The sequence below is a fragment of the Macrobrachium rosenbergii genome, chromosome 6, assembly GCF_040412425.1.
Source record: "Macrobrachium rosenbergii isolate ZJJX-2024 chromosome 6, ASM4041242v1, whole genome shotgun sequence".
In the NCBI taxonomy this organism is placed as follows: Eukaryota; Metazoa; Arthropoda; class Malacostraca; order Decapoda; family Palaemonidae; genus Macrobrachium; species Macrobrachium rosenbergii.
This window is the reverse complement of record NC_089746.1, coordinates 10,950,007-10,970,827: the sequence shown is the minus strand read 5'-3', so window position 1 is coordinate 10,970,827 and position 20,821 is coordinate 10,950,007. Positions and strand designations below refer to the sequence as shown.

General features: G+C 38.5%; 2 protein-coding genes across 6 annotated transcripts in view; one reads left to right on the top strand and one right to left on the bottom strand.

The window, feature by feature from the left end:
• ND-MLRQ (NADH dehydrogenase (ubiquinone) MLRQ subunit) overlaps nucleotides 1-9,742 on the top strand; it is a 49,334-nt gene extending 39,592 nt beyond the window's left edge. Inside the window, exon 3 of the mRNA XM_067104897.1 lies at nucleotides 9,359-9,742. Coding sequence (XP_066960998.1) covers nucleotides 9,359-9,427 — 69 coding nt within the window. The 3' untranslated portion in view covers nucleotides 9,428-9,742. The remainder of the gene's footprint in view (nucleotides 1-9,358) is intronic.
• LOC136839184 (protein maelstrom-like) overlaps nucleotides 9,627-20,821 on the bottom strand; it is a 49,242-nt gene continuing 38,047 nt past the window's right edge. For 3 of the 5 annotated variants that reach the window (XM_067104892.1, XM_067104893.1, XM_067104894.1), the window contains exons 10-12: nucleotides 14,281-14,367; nucleotides 12,402-12,503; nucleotides 9,627-12,154 (exon numbers count right to left, since the gene is read on the bottom strand). In XM_067104892.1, the coding sequence (XP_066960993.1) occupies nucleotides 12,057-12,154; nucleotides 12,402-12,503; nucleotides 14,281-14,367 (287 nt within the window). In that variant the 3' untranslated portion in view covers nucleotides 9,627-12,056. The remainder of the gene's footprint in view (nucleotides 12,155-12,401; nucleotides 12,504-14,280; nucleotides 14,368-20,821) is intronic. The other 2 variants (XM_067104896.1, XM_067104895.1) reach the window with 1 other exon arrangement.

Below are 20,821 nucleotides of genomic sequence, written 5' to 3'. Positions count from 1 at the left end.
TTTTGTTGTGGTTATCATCATAATTTTTCTTCAGTTCATCGAAAAGCATGCGAGCCTTTGTTTGGATGGTTAAGAGACTGAGTGGCATACGCTTCTGTATCTGGTCCTCCATCCACGTGACCAGTAACTGCTCCATTTCTTCCAAAGGTCCTATCCTTTTCTTTGATATAAGTGTCGAATGAACTGAAGCAGATGCCCTTATAGCGTTCATTATCCGTTTCTCGTCTTTAAGGATGGTGGATACCGTCGACTGAGATAGATGCTCGTCACGTGCGATTACCATGACTGGCTTTCCAGCGGCACGCTGGTTGATAATTTTCATTTTTTGCTCCAGAGTGATAGACTGCCTCTTCTTTTTCGCACTACCAGCACGAGACACACTTGGGTGTTTGGCAGACATAGTGATTTAAATTTGAGTTTTAGAGTTTGGTGTATTCACAAAAGCACAAAAATCGCAAACGAACACTGGCCTATTTTAACTTCCAGCAGAACGAGAGCAAGCAAGGTCGACTCATTGAATTAATGTACCTATTCCAGCCTCTCGCCCAACGTATCGCATACACCATACGCTGCCTGGTTGTACGTTGTTGCCTCGCGCCAGTCACCCGCGAAATTTAAAAATATGTATTTTCAAAATATTGTCGATCGATATTAATTGCTAACCCCATCGTAAGAGCGAATTATCGTAAGTCGAAATATCGTAACTCGAGCACTACCTGTACTTACATAGATGAAGGGAACTCCCTTCTTCCTCTAAGCTAAGACCTACTCTTCTACTTTACACCTCGGATCTTGGTTGAGGAACCCACAAGTGAACTGGAAACTTTCGGAGTCATGCTCCCTGGATGATGGGTCATTCTCACATACGTTGAGTGCAGTTCTCTCCTCTTAATGCTCGGCGCCAGCCCCTGTCTTGTCGGTGCCAAACCCTGGACTTCAGGCTTTTTCTTCAGTAATGGACCCAGCTTTGGCTCCCATCCAGCAGAGATTAGATGACATTTTAACCTTTTTTTGAAAAAGCCTCCTTCTACTGCTAAGCCAGCTGCAGACGTATCTCTTTCTCCAGTGTCGTCCAATGAAGAGGAGTCAAATAAGGATGTGGAAAAGGATTCGTCTCTTTGTGCTTATGTGGCTCTCCTTCGTGTTTTACTGCGGCCCCATCTTCTCCGCCGTCCACCTTCTTGGTGAGCAGTCAACTTGCTGAACACTCCAGGCTGCCCAAGAAGGTGCTCTCTACTTCCACTAGGAAGGCACTCAGCGAAGTAGATGCTTGGCTCTCATTCAAGAGAGAGCAAGGGAAGGCTTCTTTTAGCTTTCCTCCTGCCCGTCTTTCACATAGAAGTTATTCTTCTTATGCCACTGGAGAAGCTCCTTCCCTGGGAGCCGCTGCCTCCCCCCAGGGGGACTTCTCTGGCTTGATTGATTCCTCTTGGAGATTGGCTTTTTCATCGGCTAGTTATGTTTTCTTCAGCAGAGATTGATCTTCTACTTCGAAACCTCTTCAAGGTGTTTGAAGTAATACATTTCTTGGATTGGTCAGTGGGCACCTTGGCACGGAAGTACAGGACTGTTCCTCTCTCCCTGAGGACTTCGTCTCAGACGCTCTGGGTGTTCTCTCTTGTGCCGATAAAGGCGGTGGAGATAGTTCTAGGGAACTAGCCTCTTTTTATGTTGGGTGTTTTAAAAAAGAGAGTTATGGTGTTCATATACCACCAAAGGAGTGACTATAACACAGAAGTCTGCTCTCCTTTTTTCTCCCTTGGTGGAGGATTTTCTGTTCCCGCAGTCGACAGTTAATGACATTGTGTCTCATCTACACAAAAAATTGAACCAGGATCTTCTGTCTCAGTCAGCGAGACGTCCTAAGGACCCTCCTTCGTTTAGTGGGAAGTTGGCCTCTCCTCTACAGCCTCATCCCTTTCGTGGCGGGATAACATGAACTTCCAGACCACGTTCCAATGTTCGCTTTACATCGCGAGCAGTTAAGAAGTCCGCATCGAGACCCTCATCAAGAAAATAAAGACCTAGTCCTCCGTGCTCCTCGTCAAGAAAATAAAGACCTAGTCCTCCGTGCTCCAGTGGGTGCCAGACTCCAACTATTCTGGGAAAATTGGAGCGAAATGGGGGCGGAACAGTGGATCGTACAATTGCTCAAGGAGGGCTACGCTATCCCGTTCAAGGAAAAACCTCCTTTAGTCAAGAAGCCTATCGTCTTGACCGTTTACTCCTTAGGCTCCGAGAGGTTTGCGGCCCTCTCGGAGGAAGTTTCTGCCTTTCTCAACAAGAAGACTGCAGAGGTAGTCGAGGATGTAGATTCAGAGGGATTCTACAATCTCCTCTTTGTGGTTCCCAAACCATCGGGAGGATGGAGACCGGTCCTTGACATAAGTGCGCCGAGTGCCTTTGTTCAGTAGACAGAGTTCAGAATGGAGACCCATTCGTCAAGGAGACTGGATGGTCTTAATAGATATGCAGTATGTGTACTTTCACGTCCCTGTTCATCTAGATTCGAGGAAGTACCTCAGATTCATTTTCCAGGACCTAGTCTTCCAGTTTCAAGCCCTATGTTTCAGGTTATCGACGGCCCCTCAAGGTTTTACTCGCGTTTTCGCTACCTGGGGTAGCTCCATCTCAGGTGCATCAACATCGCACTCTACCTAGATGATTGGCTCCTTCGCTCTCCAACGAAGGTTCAGTGCATGGAAGACCTTCACTGGACCCTTTGCCTAGTCAACAATCTAGGTTTGCTCATCAACCATCAGAAATCCCAACTTGCTCCTCCTCAGGAGATAGTTTATTTGGGGATGAAGGTGAACTCTAACTTTTCGGGCTTTTCCATCCCCCAAGAGAGTGGAATCTTGTCTGAAAACCATAGATGAGTCTCCTAGGAACTCTGGCCTTCATAGAGCAATCCATATCCCTGGGAAGGCTACACGAGAGTTTTTCAGCTTTTTCTTCGAGCCAGCTGGGACAGGAAACATCACCTAGTCTCGTTCGTGTTCCCTGTAACTCCCGAAATAAAGAAGCACCAGCTCTGCTGGAAGGGAAGTCCCTTCTCATCGAGAACCCAGACCTAAGCTTTTATGCAGATGCATCAGACTTAGGCTGGGGAGCTCTCCCAGGAGACAAGGAGGTCTCCAGGAGGTGGTCATCAGATCAACAGAGGTTTCACATAAATGTGAAAGAGTTAAAGGCAATTCATTTGGGATTGCAAGCCTTTGTCTTGGGAGTTTCCAGGAAGACAGTAGCAGTCCATTTGGACAATACCACAGTGCTGTCCTACATAAGCAAGCAAGGGGAAACACATTTCCTTCTCCCTTTGTGAGACAGCAAGGGATCATCTACTTTGGACAAACCAGAATCAGATGAAACTAGCAACAAGATTCATCCAAGGCAGACGAATGTCCTGGCAGACCAGCTAAGCTGGCACGATCAAGTAATTCCCACAGAGTGGGATCTTTGGAGACTGTGGGGAACTCCGACTTTGGGTCTCTTTGTGACTTCCAAAAATCATTGTCTACCTTTTTTTTTTGTTTGCCAGTTCCAGACCCCTTAGCATGGGCGATGGATACAGCATGGCTGATGGATGGCGTGTTACAGGACTGGTCAAACAAAGATCTGTATGCCTTCCCTTCGTTTGGGATGATACAAGAGTTCCTGAATAAGTTCTGGTCACACCAAAATGTGTCGAAGACACTATTAGCCCTATTCTGGCCTCTAAGGGAATGGTTCCCAGATCCTCTGGAGATGTGGTAGACTTTCCAAGGCTTCTACCACAAAAACGCAATCTGCTCAGACAACCCCACTTCAGACAGTTCCATCTAGGGTTGTCAAATCTAGCACCGACAGGTTACAGACTGTCAAGAAATTACTCAGTGCTAAGGGATTTTCAAAGGCAGTTGCAGACTCTATTGCGAGATGCAGATGCCAGTCATCCACCAGCGTCTATCAACATAAGTGGTCCATATTCCACGCTTGGTGCAGAAGTAGTGGCATCTCATCTTCTGAGACGTGTTTAACAGAAATCGCTGAATTCCTGTTTTATCTGAGGACCACCAGAGGTTCGTCCCTGTTTACAATTAAAGGTTACAGGCCCATGCTTAGCTCAGTGTTCCAACATAGGGGCCTGGACCTTTCTGCTAACCAGGATATTTCTGATCTTTTTAGATCATGTGATATGTGTAAGACAAGGGATTTGCAACCAGTATCTTGGAAGCTAGATGTGGTTCTAAAATGGCTCTAGCCCTGCCTTTGAACCTCTTAATTCCACATCTCTTAGGAATCTTACAAAGAAGACCCCTCTTCCTGTTAGCCTTGGCCACTGCTAAGAGAGTCAGTGAGATACAGGCGATTGACAAGTGTCAGATTCGCTCAAGGAGATGCGGTTTGCTCCTTCGTGCTTGGGGTTCTTGCAAAGAACGAGACTCCGTCTAAACCATGGCCTCGTTCTTTTCGTATAAAGAATTTAGTGGAAGTGCTTGGTTTCGAGGATGAAGAGAGAGTTCCTTGTCCAGTAAGGGCTTTGAAGTTTTACCTGCATCAGACTGAGAGAATAAGGGGACCCGCCAGTAGCCTGTGGTGTTCAGTCAAAGACCCTTCGCGGCTCTTATGAAGAATGCCCTTTCTTTCTTTCTAAAGGACCTCATTCTTGAAAGTTCATTCTCAGATTGAAGAAGGACTTCTTCCTATTCTTAAAGTTAGAGCTCACGGCATTAGAGCTGTAGCTACGTCGTTAGCTTTTAAGCACAATTTCTCCCTCTCTTCCATTCTCCAAACGACTTATTGGAAGTGCAAGTCAGTGTTTGCTTTCCATTACTTGAAAGAAGTGGAAAGAGTTTTTAATAATTGCAGAACCCTAGGTCTGTTATTGGTGGCTGGCATGGTACTAGGGGACGAAGGGTAGGAAGTGTCCAACCTAATTCTCTACGCCTTGACATAAGTCGTTGAGTTTTTGGGAAGAGTGGGGTACTATGTGCTTGGATACCCACCAGTTTTGTTTTTTAATGGATGGGTGATGGTGTTTTTAATCTTTGGTGTACATAATAAGTGCAGGTTTATCTGGTTGTCTTTTTTGACAGTACAGTATTGCACCCAGGGCAGGGGCAAATTTTTTATGCTTAACTAGCGATTGGAATGGTCCTTCGCTTAAAGCTCCCACTTTTGGAGCAGGCGACTCTGAGCTATACTGCTGCCCTGCTGCGGATAAGATGAGCGGCAACCGGAGGCAGCACCTTCCTGCAGTAGCTCTCTTAACAGGTAAGGAAACAAGTATTGTCTCAATACTAGCAAATTTTATATTCTCAAATTCATTACATTTACTAATGTTTTTTGGGGTAGATGATGTCCATACATCCCACCTCCTGTCAAATGTGGGAATCAGGTATGTAATTACTTGGTAAGTTACTTATATAAAAATAACATTTTATGATAAAATAAAGTTTTATATATACTTACCAAGTAATTACAGAATGATACTTACCAAGTAATTACAGAATGGGAACCCACCCTCCTCCCCTTGCATGGTCATTTAGGAACAAAAAAATTGAAGTGCTTTGCTGAGTTGTTCCTCTCTTTCCCGAAAGTGGGTGGGACTACCTACCTACATCAAAACAAAAGAGTCACTACTGCAAATTTTCAGATTTTAACTGTCGAACTAGGTAGAAACTATAGCTATGTAATTACTATGTAAGTATATATAAAACTTTATTTTATTATAAAAACATCATTTTATAGAATCCTGAGGTTTGTTTTTAAGTCACTCAAGATCCACCTGCACAGGTGCATGTCTGCCTTCATTTCAACATGACCAGATTTCTGTAATTAACAGTCCCCTCTCCCTGTGTAATGTCTCATCATCATCATCATTTACAAAAACAGTTATTGGTTGGTAAACTATTCTTTTTGAAAATTGTACCTTCCAGAGCCAGATTGATCTTTAGTGCCTAAGGTGGTAGCATAGCACATCTAAAGAGCTGTTGGGAACTCAAACAACTTCACAATCCACAATCTCTCCTGGGTAATCCTAGGACATATACTTTTGTACCGCTTATTTCTCTCAATTTCTTTTGGACTTTGAACATTGTGCTCCAGTTTATCCATCTGGAGTAGTTCACCAGCATTAAGTAACAACCCCCCTTCACATGTGGGGATTGGTTTGCAGTGAAATTCAAGAAGTTATCCCCTGCTTCCCAATACTCAGTACTGGAGCAGGCTAACAGTTTAAAAAGGAATGCTGTGTTACATCTTTTTACTTGCCAAATCTTGCTACTGTACTTCTGTTCAGCGTTTCAAGATAATTTTGGAGAAAGTCATAGCTTTAGAACTCAGAGTAACTTCTGTATGGATAAGTTGCAGTAACTAAGGCCAAGCTCTATTCTCCCAGTGTTCTCCAAAGTTGCTGAAAAACTTACTTTTCAGCCATTATGTAAGTACTTGGACTCTAAAGGATTGCTAGTTGATAGTCAATATCCATACAGGAAGCATTTAGGTACCTGTGATGCTCTTTTAAACTTGACATGCCATTTGCGAGGGAACCTTGATAAGGGTTTTGGGTGCAGAGTAATTCAAATAGGTTGTATTGCTAATTTAAATTTAGTAATCACAAGGCACTTATTTATAAACTTCTGAATCTAGGAGTGGGTGGGTATATTTTAGGGTTACTTCAAGATTTCCTTACAGGTAAGCAGCAGCGAGTTGCAGTGGACGGGATCTTTAGTGAACCAAGACCTATTGTGTCTGGATTTCCACAGAGCAGTGTTCTTGGTCCACTGTTATTTTTAGTGTATACAAGTTGTTGGCCTGGAAAACAAGATTGTTCGGTATGTTGATGATGCAACACTTGTGGGTGTAGTAAAGTCTCCACTTGAGAGAAATGAAGCTTACCTCAGCCTCAATTGGAACTTTTAGACTGGATCAGGGAATGGTATAGTCATTGGAGTATGAGGCTGAACTCCAGTAAAACAAAAACACTATTGATTAGCATATCTCATATGCTAATACAGATTTCCCACCCTATCCTCCCCTTCAGGTTGAAGGAACTTACTGAATGAGTCTGAACCTTTAACTATTCTAGGTGTAACTTTTGAGAAGCATCCAATGAAAGCCTGTTTTAGGTAATTTTGTACTTCTTTTACTGGGATACTGTTCTCCAGTGTGGATGTTTGCTTCTGCCAGAGATTTGTCTCTGCTTCTGCCAGAGATTTGTGTCTTTTTAGATAGAGTGGTTCGTGGTGGTAGGTTTCTGTTTCCTAATATTAGCAGTTATGACTTGGACCATCCACAGATGGTCTCTTGTTTGTCACTTTTTCAGAAGTTGTATTTCAGGAGAGATCTTTCACATTTACCATTGATCCCTGACCCCTCTATCTGTTGAGCAACCAGATTTGCTGAACAGCAGCACCAATTCGGTATGCGGGAAATGTGCCTCACTGTTGAACTTCTCAGTTCCAGAGGTCCTTTATTCCTCACACCATTGAACTGTGAAACAGCCTCCCAGATGATGTTGTGCAGTTGGAACTTTTGAAGTTCAAGCAAAAATGCAATGCATTACTACCTTAATAGTATTCTTCTTGCATTTTAATTCATTTTTATGTATTAATTTATTCTTTTTTATAAGTGGTATCTCTTCTTTCTGTGTTTCCCTTTACTTCCTTGTTTCTTCGTAATGAACACCACTCTCTTTGGAAGATTGGATTTCAAGTCGGTGGCCCCCGTGGGCTTGTTCCATATGAATAGGTTTCATTTACTGAATAATTAATAATAATAATAATAATAATAATAATAATAATAAAAAAAAATAATAATCATCATCATCATCATAATTGTGTCAAATTCTTGTGTTGTGTATGGATTTTCCCAAATTGTCATTGGTTCTGTCAATATTACATAAAATTTACATAGAATTCTTAACCAACCACCTCGTGAGTGAGATGGGATTTTTAAATCTTTCTACTAGTTATCATGGTAAGCTTCTGTGCAGAAAATTTTTTGGTCAAATTCTAATTTACCTGTAAAAGGCTTTTTAACCAGAACTTGGCTTTTACATACTAAGTCAACAGCCTTAGACTACTGTAACTAGATCAGGCCAACTTAGTGTTGACTGGATTCACTTTTAAAAATTTGTAGAGAGGAGTTCATTGCTCCTGAGGCTTAAGTGTTCCACTGCAGGGATTGGATTATTATTCAGTGCCTTTTGGACCTTCGACCAAAGTAAGGTTCTGGTCCTTAACAGTGTGATTCCTTTCACCTGTAGAGTTTAGTAGTGTTGTTACAGTGTGCAGTAGTATAATTCTCCTTTTCCATACAAGTGGTAATACTTTTTTTTTTTTTTTTTTTCCTCCATACTTCAGTACAGACATTACCTTACTGTCATGAAATTTTGTATTGTGTTAAATTGATTTGATTTTATGAAATTAGGGCTGTTAAGCCAAGCACTTGGGCAGTTTAAGGCATCCAACATTTACATCAGCGAGGTGTTTAAGTGGTTAGACAGTAAAATAAAGAAATTCATATAGTAAATATGGTAAGTACAAGGATCTAAACGTAGAATTAGGAGAAAACCTCAGAGGTTGGACAACAAGATTGTCAAGGAAGCAGAAATGGAGGTAAAGCAAAAGGCTAAAAGATAGGTGCAGCAATGGCTGAAGATAGACAACATTCAGTAAAGCAAAAGGCTAAAAGGTACAGCAATGGCTGAAGGTGGACAGCATTCACTCATTAGTAATGCTTACAATGTACCACATGAGGTACATTGATAGCACTACTCCCTACAGTGTATTATTTAAAGTTCAGGTAGTTGTGACATAATGTCCGAGACCCGTTTGTTAACTGTTGTTTGATACTCCTGGTTCTCATTGCCTGATTTTTGAGAACTGAACTTTCTGGAGCTGAGGAAATTAAAGTATAGTAGTCCACTGGGGATACAAGTCTCAGGATACTGCAGGCAAGTTGCACAGTGTATTTCCATTAGAACTAATTGAACTTTATAGAGTGAGCTACAGTTCACCAACTTCCTTTCCCTTACTTAATGTACTGGGTTTTTTTTATTTTTTTTGGCTCTCAAGATATTTCTTCTTGCCCACCATACAATCCAGATATTTAAAGGTAACCAAAGTAAATGTGTAAAGTACATACTAAAGCTTGTCGATAAGTTGACCAATTTAGACAAGTGCTGATAACTGTTTTAATTATTCCTTGGCCCAAGCTGTTTGATATATAATAAGGCAGTGGTTTGTTTTGTAATTTTATTAATTTTCGAATGGTAGAGAGGTGGACTTCTCTCAACCACAAGAGATAGTAACCACAAGATATAGGAGCAGTAGTTCTCTTTAGAAGTTGCTAATGCAGAGGTTTGTTTCAGTTCTATTCTCCAGTCAGGGATTATGCTACATACAGGGCCCCTGTGCCAAACTACAAGGATGAAGAATAAGTAAGATATTAAGAATAAGTAAGTAGGAGTATTCAAGTATGATAAGTTCCAAATATTAACCCAACATTATAGTTTTATTTAAGCTAATTAAATGCAAAAAATAAAATTGAGTTTTGGGACTTGCTGTACTTGTATACACTAGAAAAACTGCTGTGAGAGAAAGGACAATAAAATGTAACAGAGGATAATAAATATGTAATACTGACATGCCATTTTATTAGTTGTACAAACTTTATTTTATAAATTGGACTTCTTAAATGTACATAATGTCTTGGTTGAGAGTAACTCTGTGTTCAATAAAATTTTTGTACAGAACTACATTTATTTATACCTAATAACTGCAAACAAAAGGCTCACTGTTAAATGTAATGGAATCTATTTACATGCAGTATCTTGACAACTGTAGAATTAATAAAAGGACATTTGAGAAAAACACTTTAACTGATATAGTAGCTGGGCAAGAACAGAAATTTGAGTAGAGTGATTAAAGAGCTGGAGCTTTTTTATTCTGCAAAAATTACAAGCAGTTTCCTTGTCAGACTATTTCAGGTTATTTAAAATAGTTTTGTGCACTTTCTGCCTGGAATCTAATCTGGTCTTGTCTTTATCCAAGATCTTTCATGATTTTCTGGGCTAATCCACTATCTTCTGCTTTAGTATCTATTACTGTTCTTTAATTCTCTTCATATATCCTCCACATTGTAAACGGTTGTTGCGTCCATGTTGTCGTTGGTTTACCAATTTAAAATAATTTGCTCTGCCTCTAACTTCTTTACTATCATATTCCTTCCATCCTAAAGCTTATGCCAAGATGCTGCTTCAAACATCCTTTCCTTTCTAGTGTCCTTGTCCTTACTGTACAGAATAATAGTAATCTTAAATATGCCTCAAAATTTTCCTGTTTACACCTGTTGTACCTCCATCTTTACCGTTTAATTAAAAAATTTGTTCCTGCCCCTCTCAACACCAACTACACAGTGCAATGTCCATCCAGCATACAAGTCCTTAATGTAATGTTCTCCCTTCTTCTATGGCTCGCTGTTTCACCACTCATGTTATGCTCTTCTCTATTTAGCCCTTCATGTACAGTATGAGTTCACCCAATACATTCCAGTTTCCTTATTGAACTTCTTCCTCTTTCTATCAATCCTGCCAAGTCTTGTATTTTTCTTACCTAGATTTTAGTTCCTCTGCTGGGGAACTCTATATCTTTACTTCCTATTAAAGCAGCAGTGGATTATTAGATTGGTGATTCATTCAAACTAATGACAATCACTCTTGATAATGCATTATGTTACGGTAATATATCTAGCTAAATAGTTGTCCTGTTACCTTTTGCTTTAGCAACATTCCTTAATTGGTTGTCTTGGTACTGGCAGATGCCTTTCAAAATTAATCTGCACTGCATGGTATTTTTCCTGTACTGTAGTTGTTTCACTGTAAAGACTGCTGCTGTTGCTGAATTCTCTTGCCTTCAATAAATCACTGTTCTAGGCAAGCTATGCATAACATGTTGAGAGTGTATGCTGACTACAATGCAGAGGGAAGGATGATGATGGGATACCCAGATAGCAGAATAAAAATTTGAATGTGGATTTAAAGTCAAAGTGTTAGCAAATACCAAGAAAACAGCCAAAATACTTTACAAATGACTGTGGCATTGTATAGAAGAGACAGGTGATGATACTGTTTGGTACATGATTGGCAAGAAAAAGGTTTATTTATAACATATATGAATTTATAATTCGAAATAATGCAACTGCTTTAGTCAACAACTGGACACACTGATGAAAATTTTGTCCTAAAACTCTACATTCATTGTTGGTTTTATTTTGGGCATCCCACAAGACATGGTTAACTGTTGACATAAACATGAGAAATGGTCCAAGTAGACCAAAACAAAAAATATGAAAAAATCCAAGAAGCAACTACATATGCATGTAAAACTGCGCCTAGCAGCAGGTAGTATCCTAGATTTTAAAATTGTGTAAACAGCTTTCACTATAACATGCCCCTCATGAAACTTGCAAAATTTTTTACAATAACTCCAGTCAAAGAATGCAAAAAAATAAGTTGAGTCAATGATACACAACATACATGCACAAGGCATGCATACGTACAAATTTACAATCAAACTATTCCTCATTTGACTTGATTTTTAACACCCACAGGGTATATAACAATACCTTACATCATGATTATGTCCACTAAAGAGCATCCCCATAGAGAGAATTTATGGGCAATATTATCAAGAAACTTTCCAATGGAGCAACTCTTAATCTGGGAAAATAGTAGCTTTCTACCTACTAGAGAATAAGTAAAAAACCAAATACATCAATGTTCAAAAAAGGGGAGGGTTAGCTATCTACATCATAAGATGTACAGCCTAACCACAGAGCGAAACATAATTAAAACCACAGAGCAAAACATAGTTAAAATAAAATATTTCCAAATGTAAAAAGTGAAAACAAAATCTCATTACCCTACTTTAAGAGAGCAAAAGCCAGGATGATGATTCAAGGTATACAATCTTCAATTGTGTAACCAGCATTTTCCAACAGTGAAACCCTCAACAATCTTGATAAACATTACATTATTATGTACTGCACTTCTGATAGTCATGTCTTGATTACTCATCAATTCCTTTGCTGTCAGCAGTCTCTCTGTCAGAATTTATCTGGGCAAACAAGCCCCTAACAGCTGCAAACCTGGGGTGTATTTCATTACCTGTAATAAATTGTCATCTCATTACCAATATATTTGGAAAATAAGGACTAAAAACTATATAAATTACATTCTACTCCACCAAGGTATGACCCCACCCTACTTTTAAGAGAGCAAAAACCAGGATGACAATTCAAGGTATACATGCTTCAATTATGTAATTAGCATTTTCCAACAGTGAAATCTTCAACAATCTTGATAAAAACTACATTATTACTGCACTTCTGATGGTCAAGTCTTGGTTACTCACCAATTCCTTTGCTGTCTGCAGTCTTTCTGTCAGAATTTAACTGGGCAAACAAGCCCCTTCCAATGCCCCCAACAGCTGCAAACCTGGGCTGAATTTCATTACCTGTAATAAATTGCTATTTGTAGTCATAGGCAGTAATAAATCACATAAGAGAAACCTAAACACTTTGGTTCAAAGTAAAGAAAAATTTAAACACTTTGGTTCAAGGTAAATCTTTCTTCCATGGTAGGCATTTGATAAAATTCCAAGACCAAATATATCCACCAAAATTGCACTACAGACATAAAATGACTGCATAGCTACATGACAGAGAGTCAACTAGAGAACCCCAGTTGGCAGCACTGAAAACTCAGTTGATCATGCACACCAATTTGTAGTTAGCTTTGTTGTATTGATTTTTAAACCTGCTAATCATTTTCCTAACTTTTGACTGCCTCTTTAATACATTAAAGTTGCTGTTTGATATGCTGTTATTTTTTTGTTATATTTAGGTCTATGCTTGTGTTGTGAGTGCCAGACTTGGTTTAACACAGTGTTGCTTTCTGTGCCTCCATTTAACCTCCTCATGGAAACTGGTGGAAATAATGAGAAAAGGATGGTAGAGTTTGACCTAAGCAGCTTTAATTTGGTGAAAACTGCAGCATGTTTCTTTTCAGTAAATATTGGGCTGTCACTGCTCTAATAATAACTTGTGCTCTCCAGACAACACTCAGCAGAAAGCAACCCAACATAAACAACAAATGCTAATAATTTTCCTCATTTTCAAATGGCACTCTGGTCATTTCTTACTGCTGTATAGCAAACATTTTGCCTTTTTTTCTCTGCTTTCCGCTACACCAAATTATAAAAAATTCTCTCATCCTTAAAGTCCCACTAAAGACCATGCCCAAAGCTTGGATTACTCAGGTTTCATGAACCAATGCAATTTGTCATCTGATGATTCAGTTTGGATCATGCTATACAATTCAATGGTTTCTTTTCAGTGTTTGATGTCCTGGGAATTTAACAAACTTCTGTCTTATGCTTTCTACCTGAATTCCAGTCATGTACCACAGCCAAATCCTATGCTCTGTCTCAAGAGACTTTGGTAGTGTTTTTTTATATATTAAAAAATAAATAAGTAACTGATCCTGATGGGAGAGAGAAGGGGTCTCTAGATGAGGTATCAAGACTATTCAAACATGACACAGCACAACAGTAAAACAGTAACACATCACCTATGGGCTGGAAAGTTCCTACTGTGACTGGCCATCAAGGGCAAACTAGACAAAAGGGATTATGAGGGGTTATGTGGCATGTATATCAATGTGAACCCATTACCAGGGCTACCAAAAAATCTCTCTCTCGAAAAAAAGGCAAATATGAGGCTAAGATGCACAGATCTAGACAATGCTGTATATTGCATAGCAATTAGGCCTAACTCCAAAGCATGGATGAAAAACTCAGCTGAAAGGGAAACTAAACATCCAAACAGGAAGTCAGTCCAACCTAGCCTAGCTAAAAGAAACCTCACAACTGTAAACTCTACATGGCTACCCATTGAAGCCATGATGTTATAAGGAAAAACACTCCACACAAAATCATAAGTGAAAGGGATTTACAAGCGACCATGTAACACAAAACTCAAGTTTATGGTAGAAAAAACTAGCAAATGTGAGTAAAACTGAAAAAAGGTGAGGTTAGATTGCATATTTGGTAGTGTGTGGCTAACCAGCACGTCAACTTCATTGTTTTCTGGATGAATAGTATATCTAAGGAAGTATAAGTTCCACAACATCCAAGAAAAAACAACTCTTACATTGAGTACTTAAAATTTTCATTTTAAGCTTTACATAAAACTATTGTACTGTGAAAACAAACAAACTGCACTTCTATATACCCTTAGCATCCTCCAGTTCAAATTCAGGATATTTCAGGCAAGCCCTTCCAGCTCCTAAAACACCTAAATGATGCTGACTTTTGCTATCTGTAAAAAAAAAAAAAAACAAAGTTGGACAAATTTACTACATTTCTGCAGCTTTAGAAAATTTTAGCAAAAATGGTATATAAAACAGTACCTGTACAAGCTTCACCAAGAGTTCAAAAGTATAAAAAATTGCAACAAAACTACTGTGTAGTATACAGCAAAAACCGATTGTTGGAAAACAAAAGAGGAGAGATGGAAGTTGGCAGTTGAGGCAGCTGATATAGAAATTACAAGGATTACGACCGGTACCAGTGACCCGGAAATCTTAGAAAGAGGGTACAAATGTAGACCTAAACCAGATGGAAATCCAGAAAAATTGCAGTGAAGAAAACAGTGAGGTGAAAATGCTTAACAGACTTAGCATGTAAAGTGAAAATCTAAAATAAAAGTACAGGCTGTATGGGAAAACCATACAACAATAGTAATATACAAAGGAAAGGGATATGCAGCGCAGTACCGAAGCCACCAAAAGAGAGGTGCCATTATGTTGGTCAGTGGACCACTAATTCTGAGGCCAAGGGTCACTTGGAGGAGGAGGAGGAATGGAATATAAAATTCTGGCCAAAGGTCAAATGCTGGGACCTATGAGGTCATTCAGTGGTGAAAGGGGACACAGAGTGAAAAGGTTTTGAAGGTGTAACTGGAGGAAAGCCTTGCAGTTGCACTATGAAACAACTGCTAAGAGAGAGTGAAGAGTGAGATGGGAGATTATGAATGGAGGTACAGTAAAAAGAATGAAGGGGGAAGGGGACTGAAGCCAGAGGACAGGAGGAGGAGGAAATCAACTAGCCTTGGGTACAGTTCTAGGCTGAGTTCTACTCTTCAGGTTCTGTAAACGTCAGGCGGCCACCCTCACCACTGTCCATTCACTGGCCTTGGGCACAGTTCCAGGCTGCGTTCTGCTCTTCAGGTCCTGCTCCTCCATTCTAGGGCCAGTGAACCTCCAGCGGCCCCCCCACCGCTGTCCATTCACCAGCCTTGGGCACAGTTCCAGGCTGCATTCTTCTCTTCAGGTCCTGTTCCTCCAAATCAAAGACCTATCAGGACCTGATGTCTTAATTCTTTACATACATGTTAAGCGCCCGATGGAGGAGGAGGAGGAGGAGGAGGAGGAGGAGGAGGAGGAGGAGGAGGAGGAGGAGGAGGAGGAGGAGAGGAGGAGGAGGAGGAGGAGGAGGAGGAGGAGGGAGGAGGAGAGGAGGAGGAGGAGGAGGAGGAGGAGGAGGAGGAGGAGGGAGGAGGAGGAGGAGGAGGAGGAGGAGGAGGAGGAGGAGGAGGAGGAGGAGGAGGAGGAGGAGAGAGGAGAGGAGGAGGAGGAGGAGGAGGAGGAGGTTGATATCAACAACACAGGAGGAGGAGTTAATATCTTTGATGAGGAGGAATTAATATCAACAACACAGGTAGCTTTGATGATGAGGCAACTAGAAATGTGCCACCGAACACAAATGAAGACATTATACTGTGTACTTGTGGATGTTGAAAAGACACTTGACAAGAGTATCTGGACAAATAATGAAATGCACAATTAAGAGGGCAAAGGGTACAAAAGAGGCTCAATATACTAGTGACACTACTGTAGCATTAGATCCAGAGTAAAGACAGTGATGTGTATCATAACAGGAGATAAATGCTGATGACCATCCAGGGTCACTACATAATCCTTTATTATTTAATATATATTGTAAAGGCAGAAGCTATGAACTTGTGTTAAAAGCAGAATCAAAGTGGTTGTAGAAATTTTATATGAGGGTGGTTGTTGAAATTTTATATGAGGGAAGAGAAGAATGGAGAGAAGGATAAAATACAAACAAAAAAGTTTATTCTGACAGAACAGGAAGCAAATGGAAAGGTATAGCAAAGAAACTGGCCAGAGGTATGAATGAACTCTTATAACACCGTAAGATACGTAAAATAGTGAAAAATTTATTTCAGGATTTTTCATTTCTGAAATGCATACGAGAAGCAAATGAAGAGGAGAGGGAGGACCAGGCTTTAAAAGAGGTTCAATATTTCTGTTGGCTTGAGGATACACTGGACTGTAAAGCAGGAATTAAGAGGGCAGCAAGTAAAATTACAAACAGCATGGTTTAAGATGAAACTGCATGTGACTTTATAGAGTAAATATAGGTAATCACTCTTATTCAGAATGTACTATAAAAATAACAAAACTAATATTAATAAAATTAACTTTGTTAAAATACTAAAGTTCTGTATTAACAATAATTATACCAAATGTGGTTATAAAACTTAAAAAATAGGTATCCATACAAATGCTAATTACTGCCCCAACACTGCCAATTTATAATTACATTATTATTAATCTAAATTCTTCTAAAAAAAGTCCCTTAAAAGGTACACTTAGATATCAAAATACTTTATATAAAGATATATAGATGACCTGATATATCACCTATTACATGTTAATACAATATATCCCAGAGTACTTGAAATTTTAATAATGATTGATGACCCTTATAAAACAGGATCCTTCTTAAATACTGAAATTAAAATAATTAATATATTTATAACTAGTTTATGGAAAAAAGAAATTTCAATTTTGAAGTACTGTACAAGGACTAACTGCTTTTTCAACTATGGTAACTTCCTGCTCTCTCTTCTCCCATGGCCCAAAATCAGTCTTCAAGACAGCCTCTTACTTGAATACACCACTTAATTTGGTTTTTGGAGTTACAGTATATGCAGGCAATTTTATACATTTGTAAATACTTGTATGAAAGGTAAAGCTTTTGTTTTTGATTATGAACTATTCATTACTAAACTGATAACAGATTTCCCACAAGGGTGCTTAAAAAGTAGCAAATACATTTGATCAATAAATAAAATCTCAATACTGAGTTACAAAGACTAAATCAGACACTGTAACTTACCATTGAAATTATTTTTACAGTACTGTATATTGATCTCTTACTAATTTTTCTATTATCTATATGTATACTTTTTGTATATAAATACTTATACCTCTATAACTACCCTAACTATCATGACAAATACTACAGTTGTATATGAAGGTACAGCTCATATCCCAATGCTTTCAATATTACTGATAGTGGATATTGTATTGGTATTAACAAAGTATATAATATTTTACAATAAACTTTTAGTTATATTTATTTATACATGTATAGTCAACCCTCGTTAAGACGGACTAATTGGGAGGCCAGGGTGTCCATCTTAGCCGATACTTCGGTTTAACTGGCGATATATATATATACCTATAAATACACTGTATTTCTGTATTTCATTACTTTTATAAAGAGTATGGATAATAAACCAACGTAGAAATGTCTGAATTAAAGCTCATGGTAAAATATGAAAAATGAAGAATAAAACATGATAAAAATTATAGAATTCAGCTACATATGTAGATGCCTAGGCCGAGACATAAACGCATAATTGTTAAGTAAAATGAAGTGGAGTCTCCAATATGAAGAGTAAAATTTTTTTCCTTTTTTCATGTTTTTTTATTTTAGTTATTTATTCATTATAGTTTATTATTATCTATATTAATATACTGTTAAATAAATTTGAGATGATTAAGATCATTAGTAATAAAATAGTGGGACAATTAAGACCATAAGTTCACTAACACATTTTGTTTTTAACGAAAACATTCCGTAAAATGCATAAATATACATTATCAAAATGACTGTAATTCAACTTGGGAATTTTAATGATAAGTAAGATTATAAAACACATTTCATCATATCAATCTTGGAGAGGGTTGTTTTGTATTGTTACTGACGTTGTCATCAGTTTGCATTTGTAAATCTGAGGAAGGACCTGGAAAAGGATTTGCAATTGATGACACTTCACCACAACAGAATGTTGTGGGATTTTTCATACCACTATATTAAAGTTAAAATTATTGTTGAATTCATGTTTTCATGAAGAAATAATTATGTAAAGCAAATTATTGAGCAATTTTTGCCATCAGCAGTCAAATATAATCACAATTATGGCAACGTTCAAACTTAGTGCCGTCACGACATATGTCTACAAATAGAACAGATGTAGAGGGCTGTCACTGGCTAGCAGATCTCCATGGCAGCCAGCCAGCTAATCAGGTTTTAGCTGTACAGTATTCTGTCTGAGAAAGAACTTTTGCTCAGAGAAGATGACGATGACATAAGTGCATGTGTTTTGAATACAAAACTTAGTTTTTAATGTATTTTACTGGTTACATGAAGAATAGAATGAATTCCTTCTTATTACTTTGAGTGCAAAATTGTTGGTTCAGAGATTCTTCAGCAACAAAATATAAATTTTCTTTCCTTCAGAAGATATTTACGAAAGCTGCGTTGACATACCTTTAAAACAAAATTCTTCTCTTTAATCTCTCACAGCTAGAATTATGCTGCATAGGGGGAACTGGCAATTCTCTCTCTCTCTCTCTCACGTCATTTGCTACGCACTGTAAACACAAGTATTGTTCAGTAACTCGGCAATTGTCTTCGTAAAGTTTACTTTTGTCATGTCTTTTCTTTCCTAAAAAAACATACAGAGCATTGTACTGTAGCTACCAGTCGGGCAGCAGATAGGTAAAACTGTTAATGCTCAATGATTGGCTACGATACTTCCTACTGTTCCAAACAATAGAGTTTCTTAATGACGGTACATACCATGTGTAAGTTAAATTGGTTACAAGTTAAAAGCATTTCAGTTCAGTACAGTAAATAAAAAGGAAAATGGTACACAACGAGCGGAGGAACAGTAACTATCTTAAATCGTGGTTGAACATTATGAAATTTATATCGGCTGACCCTCTTCAGTGTCCGTCTTATCTGATGTCCGGGCTAATGAGGGTTGACTGTATTTTATTCATGAAATATTTGAAATTACAGGTGCTGTTTACAGTTTAGGCCTGCTATCCATGTTTACCCTATGGGCAACAAGTGAGCAAAATGATGGATGGCACAACAACTGGAATCAACTCTTGTACATTTATGTTATCCATTGCTGTCTTTACATTTACTTTCTTTTAATTTTTTACTTTATATAATTTCTGTAAACAAAGCTTACAGTATATTTTCGCGTATAAGACGACTGCTAAATTACAAAGCCATCTGCATATAGGCTAGCTTTTGCAACAACAGGTATCTTGGTTATGTGAAGATGATGTTATTACAAATGCAGTTTTACTTACTGTATCCTTAGAAATTCAAAATACCATACTGTATATACACGTGTATCATGTGAATTGGGAAGACCTAATTTCGAAGCTAATTTTAAGGGGTCGCATCATATACGAAATATAAAATTAGTGTATGTAATATTCACAGTATCATATTATAAAATACAAACATCACAAATATGCATCTTTTCCATGGATCTTTTAACAAGTTATGCTTTACTTCACTGTATCCAGTAATATTGTATGTATTCGCATATTACTAACTGCATTATAGAATATAGCAATCAAGCGCCATTTGCATTGTTTAGGTTTTCATCAGTGTGGACAGCGATAGCTTCCGGGAATTTTTGTTTCAGCATCACTTCAATGTCCATTTAAAGATAACCATGGGGGAAGGTTTCGTCCCATTTGCCATACACGTTAAAACAACAGTAAAATGTGTTCTTTCATGCCCACTAGTTTTGATTTAAATACTTTTCTCTCCAATATTATTTACGGTCGAGTTTGATGGCATATCGAAGTTTAGGAGTTCCATCCATGGTGCCGATGCATGATAATTTATAGTCATTAGTGCCTGAACATAGTTTGTTTTTTCGGCTTCAGCTACAACTTGCAGCAATTTTCGGGGGTTATCGGCATCGAAAAGTGCCGATTTTCGGGGGTTATCAGCGCCTCTGTTAGGTATGTATTGGCGCCAATACCCAATTATCGGCGCCGATAAGTGGAAATCGGCGAATTTTGGTGCCGAAAATTGCCGATTTTCATCGCTAGACAAGCCCCATAAAACCGGATCGCTGTTAACTGAGCCCGCCATTAACCGGGGACTGCCTGTAATATACAGTGTAAAAACTGTTTTATTACCTTTATTATCAGTTTATTTCATAATGTGAATCTTTTCATGTATGTCGGTGGTTATCGCACTGAGGCCGAGGCTAGCCTACTGATAAACATCACTTAGAATTCAAGGTCTGATTTTTAGAATGGAAGTATAACATGACCCCCAATTTTTAGGGATGAATTTTATTATTTAAAGGTCGCCTTATACGCGGAAATATACGGTACATGCTAAAAGCAATATGTGTACTAGTGACGGTTGTGCACACTTGAAAATTATTTTTAAATCACTGTCTGGTCAAAAATCTGGGTGCACATAAATGGTTGGTGTTCTTAATCAGCTTTATAAAAATTGGTTACATTTCATTTTGAACTTTTTAGCTAATCTATACTTTCTATATTATATAGTTAATTTACCTGATTAAATTAATAATTCTACCTTTTACATGTCTCACTGATCTATTCCTT